The sequence below is a fragment of the Lathyrus oleraceus genome, chromosome 7 (genome assembly GCF_024323335.1).
Source record: "Lathyrus oleraceus cultivar Zhongwan6 chromosome 7, CAAS_Psat_ZW6_1.0, whole genome shotgun sequence".
NCBI classification, from domain to species: Eukaryota; Viridiplantae; Streptophyta; class Magnoliopsida; order Fabales; family Fabaceae; genus Lathyrus; species Lathyrus oleraceus.
The window spans coordinates 449,759,301-449,781,673 of record NC_066585.1 but is presented as its reverse complement, the minus strand read 5'-3'; the positions used below and the strand labels follow the sequence as shown (position 1 = coordinate 449,781,673).

Below are 22,373 nucleotides of genomic sequence, written 5' to 3'. Positions count from 1 at the left end.
TCTCATGGCTCTTAGCCTATCTTATCTGGGTATTGTGATGCTGATTGGGATGGGAGTGCTGATGACAGAAAAAGCACATCAGGAGGATGTTTCTTCTTGGGAAACAATCTCATATCTTAGTTTAGCAAGAAACAGAACTGTGTATCATTATCCATTGCAGAAGTTGAGTACATAGCAGCTGGAAGCAGTTGTTCCCAACTGGTATGGATGAAACAAATGCTGACTGAGTACAATGTCACTCAGAATGTCATGACATTATTCTGTGACAATCTCAGTGCCATCAACATTTCAAAGAATCCTATCCAACACAGCAGGACCAAACATATTGAAATTAGACATCACTTCATAAGATATCTGGTAGAAGACAAAGTGATTACCTTGGAACATGTGGCAACTGAACTACAACTTGCTGACATATTTACAAAGGCTTTGGATGCTACTCAGTTTGAAAATTTAAGGGGCAAGTTGGGAATATGTCTTTCTGAGGAATTATAACAACTAAGGATGTTAGAAATTTACTGTTTAATATTTCAAATTATTAAACAATTGAAAGTGTGCTCTAATTGGTCAACAGATAATAGTTATTTCACTTGCAACAAGCGTTAATTCTTCCACTCTTTCAACTTACATTCACACAAGCATCCTCTCAGAGAAATTTTTCATTTCGTCTCTAAGATACTCATCATGTCTCAATAATCCAACTCTTCTCCTTCCAAGAACATGCCTTGTTCTCCTAACGCTGAACCAAGCAACCCTAACAGAGAAGATCCTGTTGCTGACTCTGTGAATACCCCACATGCAAGAAGACCTAAAGAAACTATATCAGGCTTCTCCTCATCCATCGTTCTTGAGGAACGAACCAAAGAATGTTCCAGGTATGTTCACAATGCCATTGCCACTATAGTGACTGGAATACTGTCTGGAAATCATGAGGTCCCTCGGGTTTCCATTCCCTTAAACACTATTGAACCTGATAGTGTTGCTGATCAAGAAAATACTGAGTCTTTAGGAAAGAATATCTCTGATGATGTTGAGCAAACTGATGCTCATAAGGAGTCAAATATTGAAAAACCCTTAGATAATGTGGATGGTGAGGAAGTTCATGTCACTCATGATGTCAGTAACAACCCTAACTGTGAGGCTGAAACAGTTGACCTGGAGGAATTTTCTGATAATGAGCTGTTGTGCTCTGTCCTCCCTAGCATAGCCAAAAGGGTTAGGACTAGGAGAGAAAAGAAAACTGTGGCTCAAAGGTCCCCCAGAAAGAAGATTGATGTTCCAACCTCTTCAAAGACAACGGTGGCAGTCGAGAGTTCCCTCAAGAGGAAAGTTCATGGTCCAACCAAATCTTGGAGCAAAGTGGTGCCCAAGAAAAAGAAGACCAAGTTTGTTATTGTTGAGTCTGACTCAGATGTTCCTTGTAATGTCTCTGACATTCTGTCAAAGAAGAAGCCAACCATTAGCAAGCTTGCAGCTAGTGTCCCTGAGGTACCAATTGACAACATATCTTTTCATTTTGCTTCAAGTGTAAACAGGTGGAAATATGTTTATCAGAAGAGGCTAGCTTTGGAAAGGGAATTAGCTCAGAATGTCCTAAACTGTAAGGATATTATGGATCTTATTTAAGAGGCTGGTTTAAGGAAGACTGTGACTCGGTTTTCAAAGTGCTATGAGAAGTTGGTAAAGGAATTTATTGTTAATTTGTCTGAAGAATGTGCTGATGGCAAGTCTATGGAATTCAGGAAAGTGTATGTGAGAGGCAAGTGTGTAAATTTCTCTCCTTCAGTGATCAACAAGTATTTGGGAAGGCCTGATGAAGCTCAACCTGAGCTTGAGGTGACTGACAACAAAATCTGTCAAGTCATCACTGCTAATCAGGTAAGGAAGTGGCCTCTCAAAGGAAAATTGGTGGCAAGTAAAATGAGTGTCAAGTATGCAATGTTGCACAAGATTGGAGCTGCTAACTGGGTGTCTACCAATCAAAAATCTACAGTTGCTGTAATGCTTAGAAAGTTTATATATGTTGTTGGAACCAAAGCCAAATTTGACTATGGCTCCTATATTTTTGATCAAACTTTGAAGCATGCAGGAAGCTTCAGTGTGAAGGGTCCTATAGCCTTTCCTTCTCTCATCTATGGTATTGTTTTGAATAAGTTTCCAAACATCTTAACTGAGAATGATTATGTGAAGAAAAGAGACAGCCCTATGTCTTTCAATCATAAGTTGTTCCTAGGTACCCATGTCCCTGACATTGTCATGACATCAGGTGAGACATCACGTGTAAGCAATCAGCCAGGTAAAGCTGTTGTCATTGCAATGCTCAAAGAAACCTGCAGGGAATTAGAGGCAAGGAAGCTGAACTTGGAAAAATTGATTAGCTCTTTGGAGATGACTGAAGGTGATGTGCTAGCTGATGGTGGAGAATTTGGTGAAGTTGCTGTTGTTGCAGAAGAAGCTGAAAGACAAGGTGAAGAGGGAGAAGCAGATGCCAGTCCTGATGATGGTACATATGATGATGCTGACTCTGAGTCAAATTACTAGAACATTTCTTGTGATTGCTTGTATTTTTATTTTTTTTGGTCTGTAATATTAAGTGTTGCTTTGGCAACATTTTTGACAAGAAGGGGGAGTAACACTTGTACCCCAGGACAACATATTTCTTTGAAGTTGAAGGTCCTCTAAATAAGAGGTTATGTTGTTGTTTGCTCTCTGCTTGATCTTCTCTTGTGCTACTGCTGTTTGAAGTTTAACTTCTATGTTTGCTAAGTGTATTAGCTAATTTGATTCTCTGCTTGGATGTGTGCTTTCTACTGCTGTGAACTCTGTTGTGATGCCAAGTTGTTTTAGCCAAAAATTTGCCAAAGGGGGAGTTTGTAGATGTTTTTGGTTGGCTGCATTTTATGTTAAAACACTTACTGTACTTAGATGACTTGACTGATGTCATGACATGCTTAAGTAGTATGCTGCAGGATTAGCTAATACAGGATTTACTGGATGTCAAACTGAATGTTATGACATTCATTCATGACAGCATTTTCTGGATGTCAAACTGAATGTTATGACATTCATCCCTGACAGCAGATGCTAAAGTATAGGCTGATTTTTCTGTTATGTTTCAGTATTTATCTCAGGCTGATTTTCAGGAAACTAACAGCTGTGCTAAAATTAAGAGACCTAGCATATAGCCTATTTGTTAGCACCCTAATGTGTGGAAATTAGGTTAACTTGCTTAACCCTAATTTTATGAAATTCAAGTTCAAGGCCAAAGTACTGCATTATAAAAGGATGACAATCCTATTTTCAGCAGTTGAGTGATTTGAAGCGTGAAGAATTCAATATATCATTATATATCATTGTTGTACTTTCATTGTGTCTTGAATTAGGTTTTACCTGTGAGCCAAGCAATTATCACCTAGATGATTGCATTGGACTAGGGTGTTTATTGAGTTGTAATTGTTGTGTCACTCTAAGCTTTTAAGCGTGAGTGCTGTGTTTCTTGATTAAAGCTTTTAAGCATAATCAAGAGTTGTTTGAAGTATATCTTCACCATTGACTTTAAAATTCTTAATGGTTGTAATCACTGCTGTGATTGAGGGGGAGTAAGTAGGTACTCAGGTCTTAATTTAGATTGAAATTGCATTGGGTAGGTCTTAAGTGATAGGATTAAACTGGTGGTTTAAGTCCTGAATTAATACCTCTTATAGTGGATTTCCTCCCTGGCTTGGTAGCCCCCAGAGTAGGTGTGTTTGTCACCGAACTGGGTAAACAATTCTCTGTGTCATTTACTGCTTTTTACATTTACTTTCTGCATATATTACCTGTCTGTGCAAAATTGGATGTCATAACATCCTGTGTGACATCGATAGTCTGTTACTAGAATTTTACGGAGTCCCAACCTCATCCTCAACATCTATGTAGGAAAAGGAAGATATATGGCTTACCAAGAGAGCCTTCTCTCCCCCTATCACCACCAACTTCTTATTCTTAACAAATTTTAACTTCTGGTGTAGGGTGGATGTCACGGCGCCTGCCTCGTGAATCCATGGTCTGCCCAACAAACAACTATATGATGGGTGGATATCCATGACCTGAAAAGTGATATGGAAATCACTAGGTCCTATCTTGATTAGGAGTTCAACCTCACCAATCACAGTCTTGCGCAATCCATCAAAAGCTTTCACGACCACTCCACTCTGCCTCAAGGGAGGCCCCTGGTATGAAAGTTTGGCGAGAGTGGATTTTGGCAACACATTCAGTGATGATCTAGTGTCTACCAGCACATTAGACATGACATCATGCTTGCAGTTCATGGAGATGTAAAGTGCCAAATTGTGGTCTCTTCCCTCCTCGGGGAGATCAACATCACAAAAAATCAAATTGTTACAAGAAGTAATGTTTGGAACAATGCTATCAAATTGTTCTATAGTGACATCATGATCTACGTACACCACGTCCAACACCTTATGTAAAGCTTCTCGGTGTGGCTCAGAGTTCATCAACAAAGACAACACAAATATCTCTGAAGGCGTTTGTAGAAGCTGATTTACAACATTGTACTCACTCCTCTTGATGAGCCTCAACATCTCATCACAGTCCTCTTTCATCATGCCATTCTGGCCAGCAGGGAAAGGAGTTTTAGCAGCAGCGACAGGTCTATTAACAGCAAGTGCCAGATTCGGAGAATTAGAAGAATTCCCCAAAGGACGAACAACACTATCAGCAGTATCAACTCTTCTGGTGTCAGCCTGGGGTTTCGGAGGCGCCGAGAAAACACGACCAATACGGGTTAGACCACTGACATCAGCAATATTCACAATAGAAGTGGAGGGTAGGGGCACCTCCTTCCCATCTTTTAATGCCACTGCATTATAACGATAGGGAACAGCTTTGTCGGAAGAGTAGGGCACAGGGCCGACTGGCTTAATTATGAGAGTAGGAGAAACCTTTTGCTTGCTGCCATCATATCAGACGACAACAGGCTCAGGGATCCTGAATATAGGTGATATCACATTAACTTCATCATCCTCATCACGATTCTGAAGTATCTCTATCACACCCTGATCCAGCATTTCTTGGATGTCTTTTCTGACTTGACGACATCCTCTCTCATTGACAGTGCAAACACGACAACTGTCGTGGTCATGCTCATAGTGACTGTATCCGCATAATAGTCTGTGCATCTCGACCAAAGATTGTCTGATATAACTAACATATCGGACCTTGTATTTGCCAGGGCAACCCTGAACCATATTGATAGCAGACTTCCCATACTCGGGCAATGGGTTCTTCTTGACATTAGGACCTACGTCCTCGAAAAACAATATACCGCTTCTCACAAGGTCTTGAACCTTGATCTTCGACGGGTAGCAATTCTCCACATCATGTCCGGGAGCACCGAAATGATAAACACAATGAAGCTCAGGCTTATACCACCATTGAGGGTCGATAGGTATAGTAGGTGGGTCACGTGGAGTGATCAGCTTCCTTTCAATTAAAGAAGGATATAGCTCTGCGTAGGTCATTGGAATAGGATCAAAACTGACCCTCTTCCTATCATAGCTTGTACTGGTCTGATTGTTGTTTCGAGGCTGGTAGGCCTGCTGTTAAGGACGATGCTGTTGTTGTTGATACTGTTGATGTTGTTGTTACTGGTTCTGATTATGATGTTGATATTGCTGATCTTCTCTGAAGACAGGTGCTATATGAGCCACCTGGTGCTGGTTACTGGCTGGACGCACAGTCTTCCTTTTCATAGAGGGTCTTCTAGATTTGACATGGGAGGTCACAACATGTGCCTCACCATCTTTCTTCTTCGCAAATGCCCCATAACGTTTGGCAAAAGAGCCTTCTTCTCTAGTCAGGCGCCCTTCCATGACTTCTTCTTCTAGACACATCCCCATGTTCACCATCTCGGTGAAGTCAGAAGGAGCGCTAGCAATCATCCGCTCATAATAGAATGAACTCAAGGTCTTCAGAAAGATCTTGGTCATTTCCTTCTCTTCTAGCGGAGGCACAATCTGTGCAGCCAATTCTCGCCACCTCTGGGCGTACTCCTGAAACGTTTCTTTCTCCTTCTGGGACATGGCCCTCAGTTGGTCCCTATCAGGAGCCATATCAATGTTGTACTTGTATTGGTTGACGAAGGCTTTGCCAAGGTCGTTGAAGGAGCGGATGTTCGCCCTGTCGAAACCCATGTACCATCTCAATGCGGCACCGGACAAGCTATCCTGGAAGTAGTGGATCAGGAGTTGATCATTGTCGGTCTAAGTCGACATCTTGCGTGCATATATCACAAGAAACTCTATCAATGCATCCTTATCTCTAAGCTGCTGAAGTAGATCCTCTCGCTCACGGACCCAAGCATGCGAACGGTCTTCATCTCTCAACTCCTCAACTCCTTGGTTAGGGAGGGTTGAAGGCCCAGCCATAACCATAAGTGTAGGTCTCGGATAGTCATAGGGCATGCGGTACTCAGAAGCTCTCCTCCTCACCCATGAGGTATAGGGTTCCAAAGCAATACAATTCTTCGGACCAAGCTCTTTCCTTCCCTTCCTATGAATCTTGCACCAAGCGCGAACCATCCTGCCCTTCAAGTTTTAGGGATCTTTACCCTCTTGAAAGAACACACCTTCTAACAAAATGTTATTAGGTTTATCCTTTAAGGGGAACCCAAGCTGACGACGTGCCAAAATAGGGTTGTAGTTAATCCCACCACATGTACCAAGAAGAGGCACATTGGAGAATTCACCACAAGAGTCAATAATTTGCACACCATCATATACACGGTTATACCAAAAGATATCATCATTAGTGAGAGACATAAGTCTCGTGGACCACCGTAGACATCCTTTGTTCTCCTTGAAGGCGAGCGTCCGTGGCAAGTGCGAAATAAACGACTTGTACAACATAGGCAAACAACACACAATGGTACCACCACCTTTTGCATTCTTCATATGCAAAGAGAAATAAGTGTCACCCAACAAAGTTGGAACGGGATTAAGAGTAGAGAAAATCCTAATAGCGTTCACATCCATAAAATTGTCGATGTTGGGGAATAACACTAGCCCATAGATGAGAAGTACAAATATGGCCTCAAAAGCGTCCTCACTCAAGGCCTTCCCAAACATAGTAGCTTGAGCAATGAGGAAATCAGATGGGAGACCTTGAATTCCACCTTTGGTAGTCATATGAGCACCAACAACAGATTCATCTATATGCAACAGATCAACAATCTCTTGGGAAGAAGGAACTCTCTCCAAGCCACTGAACGACAACTGATCTAGAATAGGTATATCCACAAGGTAGGCATACTCCTCAAGCATAGGCTAAAGCTGGAAATCCAGAAATGTGTAGCAACGGTACAAGGGATCATAGAACTGTACCAACACATTCATCAGACCTTCATCCACCTGAGTAGCAAGAATAGACAGAAGCTTCCCATGACGAGCCTTGAACTCCAAGGGATCTAATACATAGGATGTCAAACTCCTTAACTCTTTCAAGTCAGGTTGTCTGAAACTGTACTTCTTCGTATTCCTTCTTTGCTTATCCATGTCTGAAAATTTGCAAATAGACCTCTTAAGTTCCTTGAAAATTTTCTCACTGTGGATGATATGGATGTGTATGAATGCATGAATGCATGGATGCAACAATCACACTCAAGGATCAAGCGAACCACACCACACAAAGGTTATGGGATGGATCAAGTCATCCTTAATATCAATCATCCATTTTGGTGGATTATGGTTTACACCTTATCAACACCCAAGTTCCATTGATATTAAGGATACATAAGAACGGATCAACCATGAATCAAGGGTTTGTTGCAAGTCACGAGCATGGAGTCTCGGTTAAGAACCACCCAAAGGGAGTGTACTATGGTTAAACCTGACAATCATGTTCTACACGAGGTTCCCATAGTCATCATCCCATCTTTCAGATATTATCGGATAAACGACTACTCGTATTCCAAAAATATTCTCAAGAGAGACTCTTATGAGTGTAGTATCGCGTAACAATCGTATCAAATCTTACACTTGAACGACCTTTGCACTACGTTCTAAAAATATGCCAAGATGGGCTTGGTAAACTAAGGTCCTTGGTTTCCAAGGCATATATTGGAAAGAGTAATGCCTAACCACGACTACTCGTGTGACATTATTGATCCCAACATAACCTCCACCAAGTGAATGGGCAGGCAAGTCAACTTGCTAAGGAATAACTCCACACAAGTCAACAAGACTATGCCATTCTCCTATCATAAGTGGACTCGAGTTCGGGTATAGAACTCATCTCACAAGAGACCACCAAGCACACAGGAAATTAATATATCAAGCAATTCATACATTACAAACAATACAGTAATCCCAAATTTGCACAAAAATATGTCACAAAATAATATAACAATACAATACAACAAAGGTGAAAAGTAGGCAAAACCCACTAGGCAAATACATATCCCCAGCAGAGTCGCCACTTTTCTGTAGCGGGGTATTCGTTACCTTTAGATTTATTGACTAAATCAAAAGTAAATCATACAATTCGAGTCGCCACCGCACTTCTATTTATCCAAAGGAAAGGTTAGAAAGCGAACAAAAACCGAGAAGTTTTATCAAATCAAAAATTAATAAAAATGTCAGAGATCTGGGTAAGGGGGTTAGTTATGCAATGGGAAGGTTTTAAGCACCCAAAACATCCTTAGTACTTTAAGGGAGCCCTTTTCACCAATGTTGTAAGGTAGGTTGGTATTTGTGAAAAATATTTGTGCAAACATGTTGGGGAGATGAGAAAAGAATGTACAATTTATTTACAATTTTGTGTTTGAATGGATAAACCCATTGCCTACGTACCATCTTAAAAAAGATTAGGATAAAAACCTCGTAGTTCGGGGTAAAAATATCAAAGATTGGTGAATTGATTTGATCAAAAGCCTTAAGGTCTTTTGTTATCAAAGGGAGAAAACTCAACCTAAACCAACAATCCACCATGTGAGGAGAGCTTTAACATGCTAGTGAGGGGTTAACCCTATAATAAGCATGGAAGAAATATAGTCCATCACTAAGGATACAGGTGAGTATTATATCAACCTCTAGGATAACTCAAACCTAATAGCTAATGTTTATGATTTTTTTGGCAAAAGTGGCCATTGAAACCACAAAACAATTGAGTGAGTTGTATTTACAAATGAAAAGTATTTACAAAGTTAGGTCAAAGTTGACTTAAGGATTCATTTCAAAATAAGTGTTATGAAAAGAGTTTGGAAAATCAAAAGCATATTGCTTAGGTTTCTAATTTTTGAAAACAATGTTAATGTTTGCACAAAAGTTTGGCTTGGGTTAGAGTGGAGGGAATAAGAAGAATGGATAAGTCCTAAACATACAAAGATGAAGGAAGAGAAATAAAACCACATGGAGTTCCCTTTCTTGAGATCATAGTGATGATCCAAGTTACTCCCATCCTTTGGAATTAGCAAGCAAATAGCGAATAACTCAAGCAATCAAGCAAATAACAATCAAGCTCCTAGGAATCTTCCAATGGCTTTTGTATCTCTCACTTTGGGTGCTCATGACAATGGTTCTTCTAATTAGCTCAAGTTTGGGATCCCTATCACACAAGAACACACAAATAAAAAAGTTCCACAATACAAATAAAGAATGGACAAGAGTGAGTTTAGAATTAGGCCTTTTCAATGTTCATCTTCAACATTAAGCACTCTAAAGGCATGAGGTCTAGTTGCTGTTTGACATTTTTAGCACTCTAAAGGCAATGAGGCTTAGTTGCTCTTCAAACTCCATTAACATAGGTAAGGTCCTAAAATCTAAGTCCTTTTGTCCATTTGCATTGGATTCACACAAACACAACAAAACAAGCACAATAGTATATACACAATAATGTGCTCAAGTGAGCAAAATGCAAATTGCATTAACATAAACATGAGCTCAAGTGAGCAAAGGGCAAAAGCAAATGAATTAATGTTCAAGAAATTAAATTGCATTAAAATAAATTGCAAGAATTAAAGGCTTGAACTAAAAGTTAGTGTTAATAGTTAATGTTAGTGTGCCATAAGGCAATTTAGCGCTATGTTAAGCAATCGTAAGTGGACTAATGTAGTAGTCACACCTATCTGAGGCCGGTCAATGATAACATGAAATTATATCACATTTGAAGACTTAATTCAATTAGATTATATTATCATTTACTTTAATTTATCCCATTTTATCAGATATTATGCAGTATTTCTTTTCTATTTACATCAGGTACCCATTTTGAAGCAAAAGTGAAAAAGGGAAGAAAAGGAGGTGTAGAAAGGAGTAAAAAGGAAACAAATATCAAAGACCAAGCCCAGCCCAAAAGAAAGCGCACGTTGTGCCTGTGACGGGCGTCACAAGGGTTGTGACGAGCGTCACACTAGAAGCATCCCTGTGACGAGCGTCACACATGGTGTGACGAGCGTCACACCATTCCACTAGCTTTTTGGCGCAAGTCACGCTCTCAGAAGAATTGAAGAAGAACGTTGAGAGAGTTCGTGTCCTATGCCCACGCCGTGTATTTAGCCATGCTGAAGACTCGTGGGAAACGGAATGCAGTTACCAAGGCTATTATAAATAGCCATCTCACAAACCTAAAAAACTCTCAGTTTTTGCACGCTCAGTTTGCCGAAGCTCTGCCAAATTTTCTTTTCACGCCTTTGCTTATTTTTCTTCCTTTCCAGCAACTTAGCATTGTTTATTTTATTTATTTCTTTTGCAAGATTTACATTCTTTTTCCCTTGCAAATTTACCTTTCCAGTTTTAGCTTTTAGATATTTTTCGCATAATAGTTTCTACACCGGAAACTATTGTGCAACTTTATACCGGATTTAACCTTACGTTATATTCCAGTTTTATTTCCTTGATTTAATTTACTGTCTAATTGAAGAATCCAAGAACAAATCCTACCGGCTTGTGGTGGAGTGTTCAAGACCATTGTATTACGCATTCAGGTTCTTTAATTGTTATTTAATTTTTAATGTTTTATTCTATTGTTTATTCATATTGCCTGCCTGGAATGAGTCTGTTTATGCATGATATAAATTCTTATTTATTTAGCATGTCTGGCTAATTTGCCTAGGTATCGGTATGTAAAGTAAGCAGAATAAGGGATCAAGACTGAGTCGGTCTATTTAAACTTAAAATCAAAATCAATCTTTTTACGGTTTCAACTTACAGGTTTAATAACAAGATTTTTTACAAAAGTAAAAGACATAAAGAAGTTAAAATCAATAGAGCGAGAGTTTGAGATTTTAACTGGATAGTGTAAGTTAGGCATTAATTCTAGATCAGGGCGAGAGCAAGTTTTAGAGTTAATTAAATTCTGACCTTTTCCAAAAAGTATTTTTAAAGATTGGATGTGAGGACGAGAGTTAAGCATTTGGATTTAATTATATAACCTAAGTCAACAGAGCGAGAGTTTGAGATAAGGGTGTTTAAAACGGTCAGTATTTTCTTAAAAAGAGTTTCTGCAACTTTATTGTTTTCAAAATATGGTTTTTGACTTAATTATAAGTGACAACAACATTAATATAAAATCATGGTTTATTCAACAGAGCGAGAGTTTGAGATAGAACCTTTAACCAATGAAGTTAACCGAAACGATTCATTTTAAAACCAAGAAACCGACAAAGACTTGATTCCCTAGTTTTGACGAACTACATACCGATATCCGTTTTATTAATATTTAATCTAGATATTAGTTTAGCTCTTAGTTTTTCCCCAAACAATCAAACATTTTCACCTTAGATTTACGTAGTAACCTTAGATAACGGTATATCGATTCATAAGTCCCTGTGGGATCGATATCTTTTAAAACTACGCGATAGAACTGTGCACTTGCAGTTTGTATCCCATTCTCGACTCACCCAGTCGAGCGATCAAGTTTTTGGCGCCGTTGCCGGGGACTTTTATTCAATCGATATCGTAACTCTTCCGTTACGCTGTAGAGACTAAGGTTTCTTTTTCTTCTATTTTCTTTCTTTCGTTGATTTGTATGCCACGCACTCGCTCTCAAGGCGAACCGCTCTATTTACGAATCAACGATATCGAACTATATCTCCGAGTCTTACGACGAATTCGGGAATATCGTGCTGAAAACAATCTCCCTCCTATAAACCTTCCAGATTTCAAAGATTTTCCTTCTTTAACCGAGATGGCAGAACCAGCTCGTGCTCTTAGAGATTACGCCGCTCCATCGCAAGATGAACCGCATTCAAGTATTGCTCCGCCCGCAATCGAAGCAAACAACTTTGAACTTAAACCTTCGTTGTTGCAGGCTGTGCAACAGAACCAATTTTCTGGAAATCTTACCGAAGATCCAAACCTTCATTTATCCGTATTTGTTCAATACGCTGATACTGTTAAAGCTAATGGTGTCACTTCAGAGGCAATTCGACTTCGTCTTTTTCCTTTCTCATTAAGAGATAGCGCTAGAAGATGGCTTCAATCTCTCCCTTCCAACTCAGTCACCACATGGAACGAGTTGAAGAAAGTTTTTCTTGCCCGATATTTTCCGCCAAGCAAAACAGCTATGTTAAGAGCCCAGATAAACGGATTTAAACAGAAAGACAACGAGTCTCTTTTCGAAGCATGGGAAAGATACAAAGACATGATGAGACTTTGCCCACACCATGGTTTGGAAGACTGGTTAGTAATTCACACATTTTATAATGGTCTCTTATACAATACAAGGTTAACAATAGACGCCGCTGCAGGTGGTGCACTAATGAACAAACCTTACGCTGATGCTTACCAGCTTATCGAGAGCATGGCCCAAAACCACTATCAGTGGGGAACCGAACGAACGAATGTGGATAAACCTCAACCGAAAACTGGCATGTACGAGATAAGTAACCTTGATCACGTCAATGCAAAAGTGGATGCTTTGGTCCAGAAAATTGAAAGTTTAAACGTATCACCTCCAGCCGCCGTGGTTGCTATAACTCAGAATTGCGAGGTCTGTGGAATCCAAGGCCACACTCCTGCGGAATGTCAACTCTTGACTGGAATCCAAGCAGAGCAAGTAAACTATGCTCAAGGAAGCCCCTATTCGAATACCTATAACCCAAATTGGAAGAACCATCCAAACTTCTCATATAAGAGTAATAATGCTTTATACGCACCTGGACAGTCTCCAAATCAAGCCCCATCTATATCTCCAGGATATCAGAAACCGAATCCTAACAATAATACCCCTAGAAAATCCAACTTGGAAATCATGATGGAAAACTTTATAGCTTCCCAACAACAAACCAATAAAGATTTCTTAAACCAGAACATACACACTGGCGAACAACTAAAACAACTAGCAAGCAAAGTAGATGCCCTGGCTACCCATAACAAAATGCTAGAAACGCAAATATCTCAAGTAGCTCAACAACAAGCACCTACTGCTGCACCAACTGGTACATTCCCTGGACAGCCCCAACCCAATCCGAGAAGCCAAGCTCATGCAATTATATTGAGAAGTGGAACGGAAGTGGAAGGACCGTCTGACCCAAGGATAGAAAACCAAAACCCTAAGAAATCTACTGAGGAAAGTGAACCTAAGGAAAAGGAAGAGAGTAATAAGGAAACCCTAGAAAAGAAGGAACCTTATGTACCTCCACCACCTTACAAACCACCTATACCTTATCCTCAAAGGCTTGTTAAAACCAAAGATGTAAGCCAATTTAGAAAATTTGTTGATCTCCTTAAACAATTAAACGTTACAATTCCGTTTACCGAAGCTATCACGCAGATGCCCTCATATGCTAAATTCTTAAAAGAAATTCTTTCTAATAAGAGGAAACTTGAGGATAGCGAAACCGTTACACTCCCTGCCGAATGTAGCGCTATAATCCAAAACATGCCCCCTAAACTCAAGGATCCGGGTAGCTTCTCTATACCCTGTCACATAGGAAAATTTGTCATCGACAAAGCCTTATGCGATTTAGGAGCCGGAATTAGCGTTATGCCTTTATCCATATGTAAGAAACTGGAAATGGGAGAATTAAGACCGACCAAAATGTCTGTGCAATTAGCAGATCGTTCCATCAAATATCCTGTAGGAATCCTTGAAAACGTTCCCGTACGCATAGGTCAGTTTTACATTCCCACTGACTTCACAATTATGGACATTAGAGAAGATGATACGACACCTATTATACTAGGAAGACCATTCTTAGCAACTGCCGGTGCAATCATAGACGTAAAACGAGGACGACTCACCTTCGAAGTAGGTGAAGAGAAAATTGAATTCATTCTTTCCCAATTCTTGAAAGCACCTGCAATAGAAGATACATGTTACTTCATGGATATCATCGATGAATGCATAAAAAAAGCAAAGTCAGGAGAAGACAAATCATCAGACTATCTTTTAGAGGACAAATCTAAACAATGCCTAGCAATAACACCGGATCCTACGCAGTGTCTTAACAAACCAACCCCTGATTTGAAAACACTTCCCAAAAATCTGAGATATGAATTCCTAGACTTAGAACTTGAACGACCTGTGATAGTTAATGCAGATCTAGGAAGGCTCGAAACAGAAAAACTCCTACATATCTTAAGAAAATATCCAACCGCACTAGGATACCACATCACCGATCTCAAAGGAATAAGCCCTTCTATTTGTATGCACCGCATCATGTTAGAAGAAGACTGTAAAACCTCTAGGGAACACCAGAGAAGACTAAATCCGATCCTAAGTGAGGTAGTAAAGAAAGAAATAACCAAGTTATTAGAAGCAGGTATTATATATCCTATATCTGATAGCAAATGGGTTAGTCCTGTACACGTTGTACCAAAGAAAGGAGGCATAACCGTTATTGAAAACGAAAAAGGAGAAACTATAACTAAACGAATCGAATCGGGATGGAGAATGTGCATTGATTATAGGAAACTAAACAAAGCAACCCGAAAAGATCATTTCCCTTTACCATTCATTGACCAGATGTTAGAACGATTAGCTAAACATTCACATTTCTGTTATTTAGACGGTTATTCAGGCTTCTTTCAAATACCAATTCACCCTGACGACCAAGAAAAGACAACATTCACATGCCCTTTTGGTACCTTCGCTTATAGACGAATGCCGTTTGGTCTGTGTAATGCCCCTGCAACTTTTCAAAGATGCATGATGGCAATATTCGCCGACTTTCTCGAAAACATCATGGAAGTATTTATGGATGACTTTTCTGTATACGGACAAAGTTTCGAAGAATGCCTTGAAAACCTGGAAAGAGTTCTGGAACGATGTGTAAAAGTAAACTTAGTACTTAATTGGGAAAAGTGCCACTTTATGGTACAAGAAGGCATTGTTTTAGGACACATCATCTCGAACAGAGGAATTGAAGTAGACAAAGCCAAAATAGAGGTAATCGAAAATCTTCAACCCCCAAGAACTGTGAGAGAAGTACGAAGCTTTTTAGGACACGCCGGTTTTTACCGACGATTCATCAAAGACTTCTCTAAGATAACTAAACCCTTAACCGGACTGTTGATGAAAGATGCTGAATTCATATTCGACGATAACTGTTTAAAAGCATTTCAAACTCTTAAACAAGCATTGATCTCCGCACCCATTATGCAGACACCAGACTGGAATGAACCATTCGAAATAATGTGCGATGCCAGTGATTATGCTGTAGGTGCTGTTTTAGGACAAAGAAAGGATAAAAAGCTTCACGTTATATATTACGCTAGCAGAACCCTGGATGAAGCACAGATGAATTATGCCACAACCGAGAAAGAACTCCTAGCAGTGGTATTTGCGCTAGATAAATTTCGTTCTTACCTGGTAGGAGCCAAAATAATAGTTTACACTGATCACGCTGCTATCAGGTACCTTTTAACAAAAAAGGATGCTAAACCTAGACTCCTAAGATGGATCTTGTTACTGCAAGAATTCGACTTAGAAATCAAGGACAAGAAAGGAACTGAAAACGTAGTAGCAGACCATCTCTCTAGACTTGAGAACCTTGAACCAGAAAGAACATCCATTAATGATGATTTCTCGTATGATAAACTTATAGCTACTTTGGAAGAGAACAACTCCGACATGCAAGTAGAAACCACCTTAGCTATATCTGTCATACCATGGTACGCTGATCTAGTCAATTATTTAGCTGCCGGAATAGTTCCACCTACTTTATCTTACCAACAGAAGAAACGATTCTTCCACGACATAAAACACTTTTACTGGGATGATCCCTTACTTTTCAAAAGAGGCCCCGATGGTATTTTCCGTCGATGTATACCCGAAGAAGAGGTAGAAAATATAATCCAACACTGTCACTCCGCGCCTTATGGTGGACACACAAGTACATCCAAGACCTGCTCTAAAATCCTACAAGCTGGCTTTTATTGGCCAACTATATGGAAGGACGTACATGCGGCTATTAAGGAGTGTGACAGATGTCAACGCACGGGAAACATATCTAGACGTGACGAGATGCCACAAAAAGGTATCTTGGAAGTAGAGATTTTTGACGTGTGGGGGATAGACTTCATGGGACCCTTTCCATCCTCTTTCGGTAACAAATACATACTCGTGGCAGTTGACTACGTATCAAAATGGATCGAAGCTATAGCTTCTCCAACAAATGACACCCGAGTAGTAACTAGACTCTTTAAAAATATAATATTTCCGAGATTTGGCATCCCAAGAATAGTAGTCAGTGATGGTGGATCACACTTTATATCCAAGGTACTCGAAAAACTACTACTTAAATATGGAGTGAGACATAGGATAGCAACACCTTACCACCCTCAAACCAGTGGACAAGTGGAAGTATCTAACAGAGAAATCAAGCAAATACTAGAAAAAACGGTCGCCACTTCAAGGAAAGATTGGTCATTGAAATTACCAGAAGCTTTATGGGCATACCGAACTGCTTATAAAACTCCCATAGGGACGACCCCATTTAAGCTCATTTATGGAAAATCCTGTCACCTCCCGGTAGAATTAGAACATAAAGCCTATTGGGCTATTAGAAATTTAAATTTGAATTATAAAGCCGCAGGTGAAAAGAGAATCCTTGACATAAACGAATTAGAGGAACTCAGAAGAGACGCCTATGAAAATGCCAAAATCTATAAAGAAAGAACAAAACAATGGCATGACAAGCGTATATCAAGGAAAATCTTCAAGCAAGGCGACGCAGTACTTTTATTTAACTCTAGACTAAAGTTATTCCCGGGAAAACTACGATCCAGATGGTCAGGACCTTTTCATATCACTAAAATCTTTCCCAGTGGAGCGGTAGAAATAAAAGGACAATCTACAGAACCGTTCACCGTAAACGGGCAACGTCTGAAACATTATCACTATGCGGAAACCAACGAGGATTCGCAAATTCTACACTTAGACGAAACGCCCCCAGGACTCATAGACTATATTTAACAGTTTCTTTGTCGAGCTTGCGACATTTAAACAAAGCGCTTAGTGGGAGACAACCCACAAATTAATTTGTTATTTTATTATTCTATTATTATTATCAATTCCCTATTTTTCTCTTAATTATTTCTTTTAATTTCTATTTAGTATTCATTATTGATTTATTCAAAAAGAAAAAAAAAATATATCTTTTCTTCTTTCGGCATTTGGCCAAATCCTGACTTAAACTCATGTTTCTTTTCTCTAGCTAACACTAACCAGATGGGACATTCTGATCGTATGGGTATCAAGTTCAGAGGAATGGCTCAGAAACGAAAGTTTGAAGAACTAGCCGCTAGAGAGATGCTACCTAGTTTATATGCTGATGATTGGGCTATGACTGCCCTTGGATTGAGACAGAGTGTCCTGTTTTTGCTGAATCAGATAGGATGGGAGACCTCCCCTATCCTGAGACATTTCACCACCTACCGGAGACTCACACTAGAATTCCTTAGTTCATTAATCTATCTACCTAGCCATGGAAAAGGAATTAGCAGAGGTTTTATCCAGTTCAGAATGTTCAATATGGAGTACCAATTTAATATTAGAGACTTCACCAACCTTTTGGGTTTTCCTACCTCCTTTGATACATTCACTGTAAGCCAGGAAGAACTTTTTGAATATAGAGAGCTTGAACATTTTTGGGGTAAGCTGACTGGAAATGATGAGCCCGAGGAACATGAGTTTCTCTCTGGAAACATACATAACCCGGCTTTTCGCTATTTCCATAAGATCCTGACCCACACTTTATTTGGGAAGAAGCCAAATAGTACTTCAGTTTCACGTGATGAACTCTTCATCATATTTTGTGCTTCCCAGAACCGTCCAGTAAACGGTGCTACTTTTATGTTAGCTAATTTGGACCACCTTATCCAGGATGAGCGAGCACCCATTAGAATAGGCGGTTTGATCACTATGATAGGTAATGCTATTGGATTACGTCAGCCTATGCTTGACCTTAGCCCTTTTTGTGGCATTACTACTATGAGTATACCTTTCCTCTTCAACACTATGTTTATAGCAAACATAGGGTCTGATGAGTTCGAGCTTATTATTGATAACCAGGTTCTCTGCCTATTCACCATGCCCGATCCTAGAACTAGTGTTCACAACCAAAGGAACTGGCTCTATAATCTGAATGAAACCCCAACTCCTGCTGGATCCACTGAATCCATCCAGGACTATGAGATCTGTGATGACTATGAGCACTATGTTGACCATATCTCTCATGCTGAATCTGACCCTCAGACACCTTCCGGCTACTATGATATTGATCCTCCCCCTCAGCCTGTCCTGACCGAAGAATCAGCCATGCCTGATCTCCGACATCATATGCCAGGAACAGATATTAAAACCGTCATTGAAGCCTTGATGTCAGAACAAGACGCCCTCAGGGAAGATTTCCACAGCTTGAGACTTGAAATCCTAGAATACATGAGCAACACGGCAAGTCAGTTACGTATGTTACGGCATCATGTTAACTCTTTTGCTCCTCCGGCCAGAGATCCGAAGATAGATGGAATTTAGTTATTTTTCTTTCTAAGTTATTTAGTTTTAGGCTAGATTTTTCATTAATGTTGTTTGAATTCATGTTTATTTCTATTTCATTTCATTATTTTCCTTCCCTGTAATACATTATGATCATTTTTTATTGAAGCTGTTTAGTTAATTTTATTATGCAATGGCTATTATGCTCTACTGTTGTTACCTATTATTATTATACAAAACAAGTAAGCGTGCACAATACATTAAAACTGCAGACTAAAAATGATCATAAGCAAAATGAAACATTAAAATACGCTACCAAAGTAATTCTGTGAAGCGCTACTGAAGCCTTGCCAAAAAGGACTGTGTGACGAGCGTCACACACTCCATGACGAACGGCACGCAAAACGCCTGTTACGAACGTCACAGCCTTGTGACGAGCGTAACGCCCCTCAGACATGTGAACGTTAGGGAGCCGTTGGAGACGAACGTTACACTTTAATTTTTACCTTCCCCATTCATTTTTTCGTTTACCACACTTAATTACTCTTCAACCACTTTTTCTTTCTACCTTCCAATCCTTCTCCTATAAATACCTACCAAAACCTCCTTCATTCACCACAAACAATTCTCTCATATCAAATATACATTTCTTTTTCTTTCCAAATCATCCCTTCAAAAATTCATCACAATGGCGGGAAATCAAAATTTCGGAAATATCATCTTCCGATCCGGAGATGACAACTATCAGCAAGAGCAATTCGAGCGCTTCCAGCAGCGAGGCGTCGCTTCCACCAGGTACCCCGATTTAACTTGTTTACAACAATTAGGCTTACTCAAAGGTATCGAGTGGATGCTCCGTAAAGCCGATTTAACCTTCCTTTGCACTCATAACCAACCCACCTACCCTTCCCTAACCTTAGAATTCCTAAGTTCTTACGACTACACCACTCCCGCCGGTGAGGGTGAATTTCTGACCGGTACCGCAACCTTCCGCATGTTTAACACCGAGTACTCTCTAACCCAAAACCAATTGAGTACCATGCTACAATTTACCACAGAAGGCCAAGTCTACCCCAGAATCCCTCCCGACCTAAACTGGAACACAGTTGGCGTTTTTGACCTTTTTAAGAAAATTTCCGGTATAGAGACCTACAACTGGGAAGAACTCCTTCTCTCCCACATCCATAACCCCACCATCCGTTATTTTCTCCGTATCTTGCAAAACACAGTTTTTGGTAGACCAAACAACAGCAAGGTCAACTCAAAGGAGTTATTTTTCCTCCAGTGCGTCTTCGAACCGCAAGCCCAGGTAAACGCCGCCTCCTTTCTCTTTCATCATATCCGCACCTTATGTGCTAGAGGCCGGCAACCCTTTATAATTGGTGGATTGATAACCTCCATAGCACTTGGCCTGAACCTAGGGGATAGACTCCAAACTTTAGAATCCCTACCTCCCCTGTCTATGGATATCAGCTATTGCCGTTCTAGCCGCCTGATTAAAAACAGAGTAGGCGGAGGCTATTATCTTATGGTGAACAACCAAGCAGTCCCGAGTGTTGTGCTACCCAATACCACCCTAACTGATGTCACAAACCCCGACCGCCACCTCTACGATCTTAGCGCTCCTGAAACCACCGAGCCTTCACAAACAAACCAGCAAACTGATGAGTTTGAAGAAATGGAACAAGGTGACCATCCGCCAACACAACAATCAGTCCCGCTCAACCCTTCCCGTAATGCAGTCGGCCCATCCTCCCAACGTCGTCGACGAAGAAGGCCTGCGACCAACGACGACATTATGGATGCTATCGATGGTATGCAGACACAGAATGCAGAGATGATGCAGATGATGCGTCAAATGCAACAGCAACAGGATGCTCGGAATGCCATAACCGACCAGCGGTTTACTGAATTGTTTAGCAGGTTCGACAACTTAGACATACGTCAAAGATCACCAGGGCCAAGAACCAGAGGCGGAAGGCAGCCTTAGTTGTTATTTTCTTTGCATTTCCATTTTGTATTTCTTTCCCTTAAAACATTGAGGACAATGTTTAGTTTAAGTATGGGGGGGAAACAATATTCTTTCCATTCTCATTTTTCAAGTATGTACTCTCCCTTTCATCGTTATTTCCCTTTTTTTCCCTATAAAAAAAAAAAAAAAAAAAAAAAAAATTATTTTAAGTTAAGTTCCTAAGTGTGAAAAATTTTCTATTATCTATTCCCCTCAATTTTCTTGAGCCATAACAAAAAAATTTTTAACACACCCAATAAGTATAAAGGTTGCTTACTTTATAAAACTTGAGTGAAATCAAAACAAAATCATTACCATAACAACGCTCTGAGAACCTCAATATGTTAGATCAAGATAAGTACCTATTATACCGATTCCTTGAACTTTTAGTTCTATGGCAACCCCAAGTAGTTTATACAGAAGTCAGCACCATCTTAATAGCAAACTACGTGGAGAGCCGATGAATATAAGTGAATGATCCCCAAAGTAACCTAAGATATATAAATATATCAAGAAATGCACTAATTAAATTAGGTGATCCTTACCAGATCATTTAATCTAAAGGTTGCAGATCATGCAAAAGTACAATACGAAAGACCCATTATGAGTTGGTTCAGTAGGAATCTGGTACTGAACTCGGTAGGGCGGACTACAGTTCGATCCCCCGCAATTTGCAATGGACTGAATAATGAAGTTATCCGACTTATGTACCAGAACTTCTAGCTAAAAGCGGATCATAATCACTAACCGGTTACTCCACTATGTGCGCGAAAGGATAAAGGGCTTAATGTGATTTCGCTAGAATGAAAACGGGTAAAATAAGACTAAAGGAACCAGGATAGCTATCATAGGGTACTTGAACTGATTAGCATAAAGTAGGGTTATCTAAGTTGTAACGGTAGTTGTTGATGTCAAGATTAAACTCGAGTCCTCCTAAACAAAAATCCATTTGCAACCTAGTACGAATTGATGTGTGCTTTGAAATTTCATCTGGCTAAAACTTTTAACAAGTTCTATACTGAATTTTGCTTGAGGACAAGCAAAGATTTAAGTATGGGGGAGTTTGATAACATGAAATTATATCACATTTGAAGACTTAATTCAATTAGATTATATTATCATTTACTTTAATTTATCCCATTTTATCAGATATTATGCAGTATTTCTTTTCTATTTACATCAGGTACCCATTTTGAAGCAAAAGTGAAAAAGGGAAGAAAAGGAGGTGTAGAAAGGAGTAAAAAGGAAACAAATATCAAAGACCAAGCCCAGCCCAAAAGAAAGCGCACGTTGTGCCTGTGACGGGCGTCACAAGGGTTGTGACGAGCGTCACACTAGAAGCATCCCTGTGACGAGCGTCACACATGGTGTGACGAGCGTCACACCATTCCACTAGCTTTTTGGCGCAAGTCACGCTCTCAGAAGA

General features: G+C 39.9%; 1 protein-coding gene and 1 pseudogene across 1 annotated transcript; one reads left to right on the top strand and one right to left on the bottom strand.

The window, feature by feature from the left end:
- Positions 1-720: 720 nt before the first annotated feature.
- LOC127104309 (uncharacterized) lies at positions 721-2,541 on the top strand. Its single transcript, XM_051041499.1, has 3 exons — positions 721-1,425; positions 1,630-1,836; positions 1,879-2,541. Exons 1-3 carry the CDS (start codon positions 721-723, stop codon positions 2,539-2,541), a joined length of 1,575 nt encoding a protein of 524 aa, XP_050897456.1.
- A 10,027-nt stretch (positions 2,542-12,568) lies between these two features.
- Positions 12,569-12,668, bottom strand: LOC127109177 (uncharacterized; annotated as a pseudogene).
- Between the last annotated feature and the right edge of the window lie 9,705 nt (positions 12,669-22,373).

What these genes read in the sequence shown, in the direction of transcription:
- LOC127104309 (XM_051041499.1), top strand. Translation starts at nt 721, where the DNA reads ATGCCTTGTTCTCCTAACGCTGAACCAAGCAACCCTAACAGAGAAGAT. An exon ending in ACTCAGATGTTCCTTGTAAT is followed by an intron (nt 1,426 to 1,629) that starts GTCTCTGACATT and finishes CTTATTTAAGAG; the next exon opens with GCTGGTTTAAGGAAGACTGT. An exon ending in AAGCTCAACCTGAGCTTGAG is followed by an intron (nt 1,837 to 1,878) that starts GTGACTGACAAC and finishes ACTGCTAATCAG; the next exon opens with GTAAGGAAGTGGCCTCTCAA.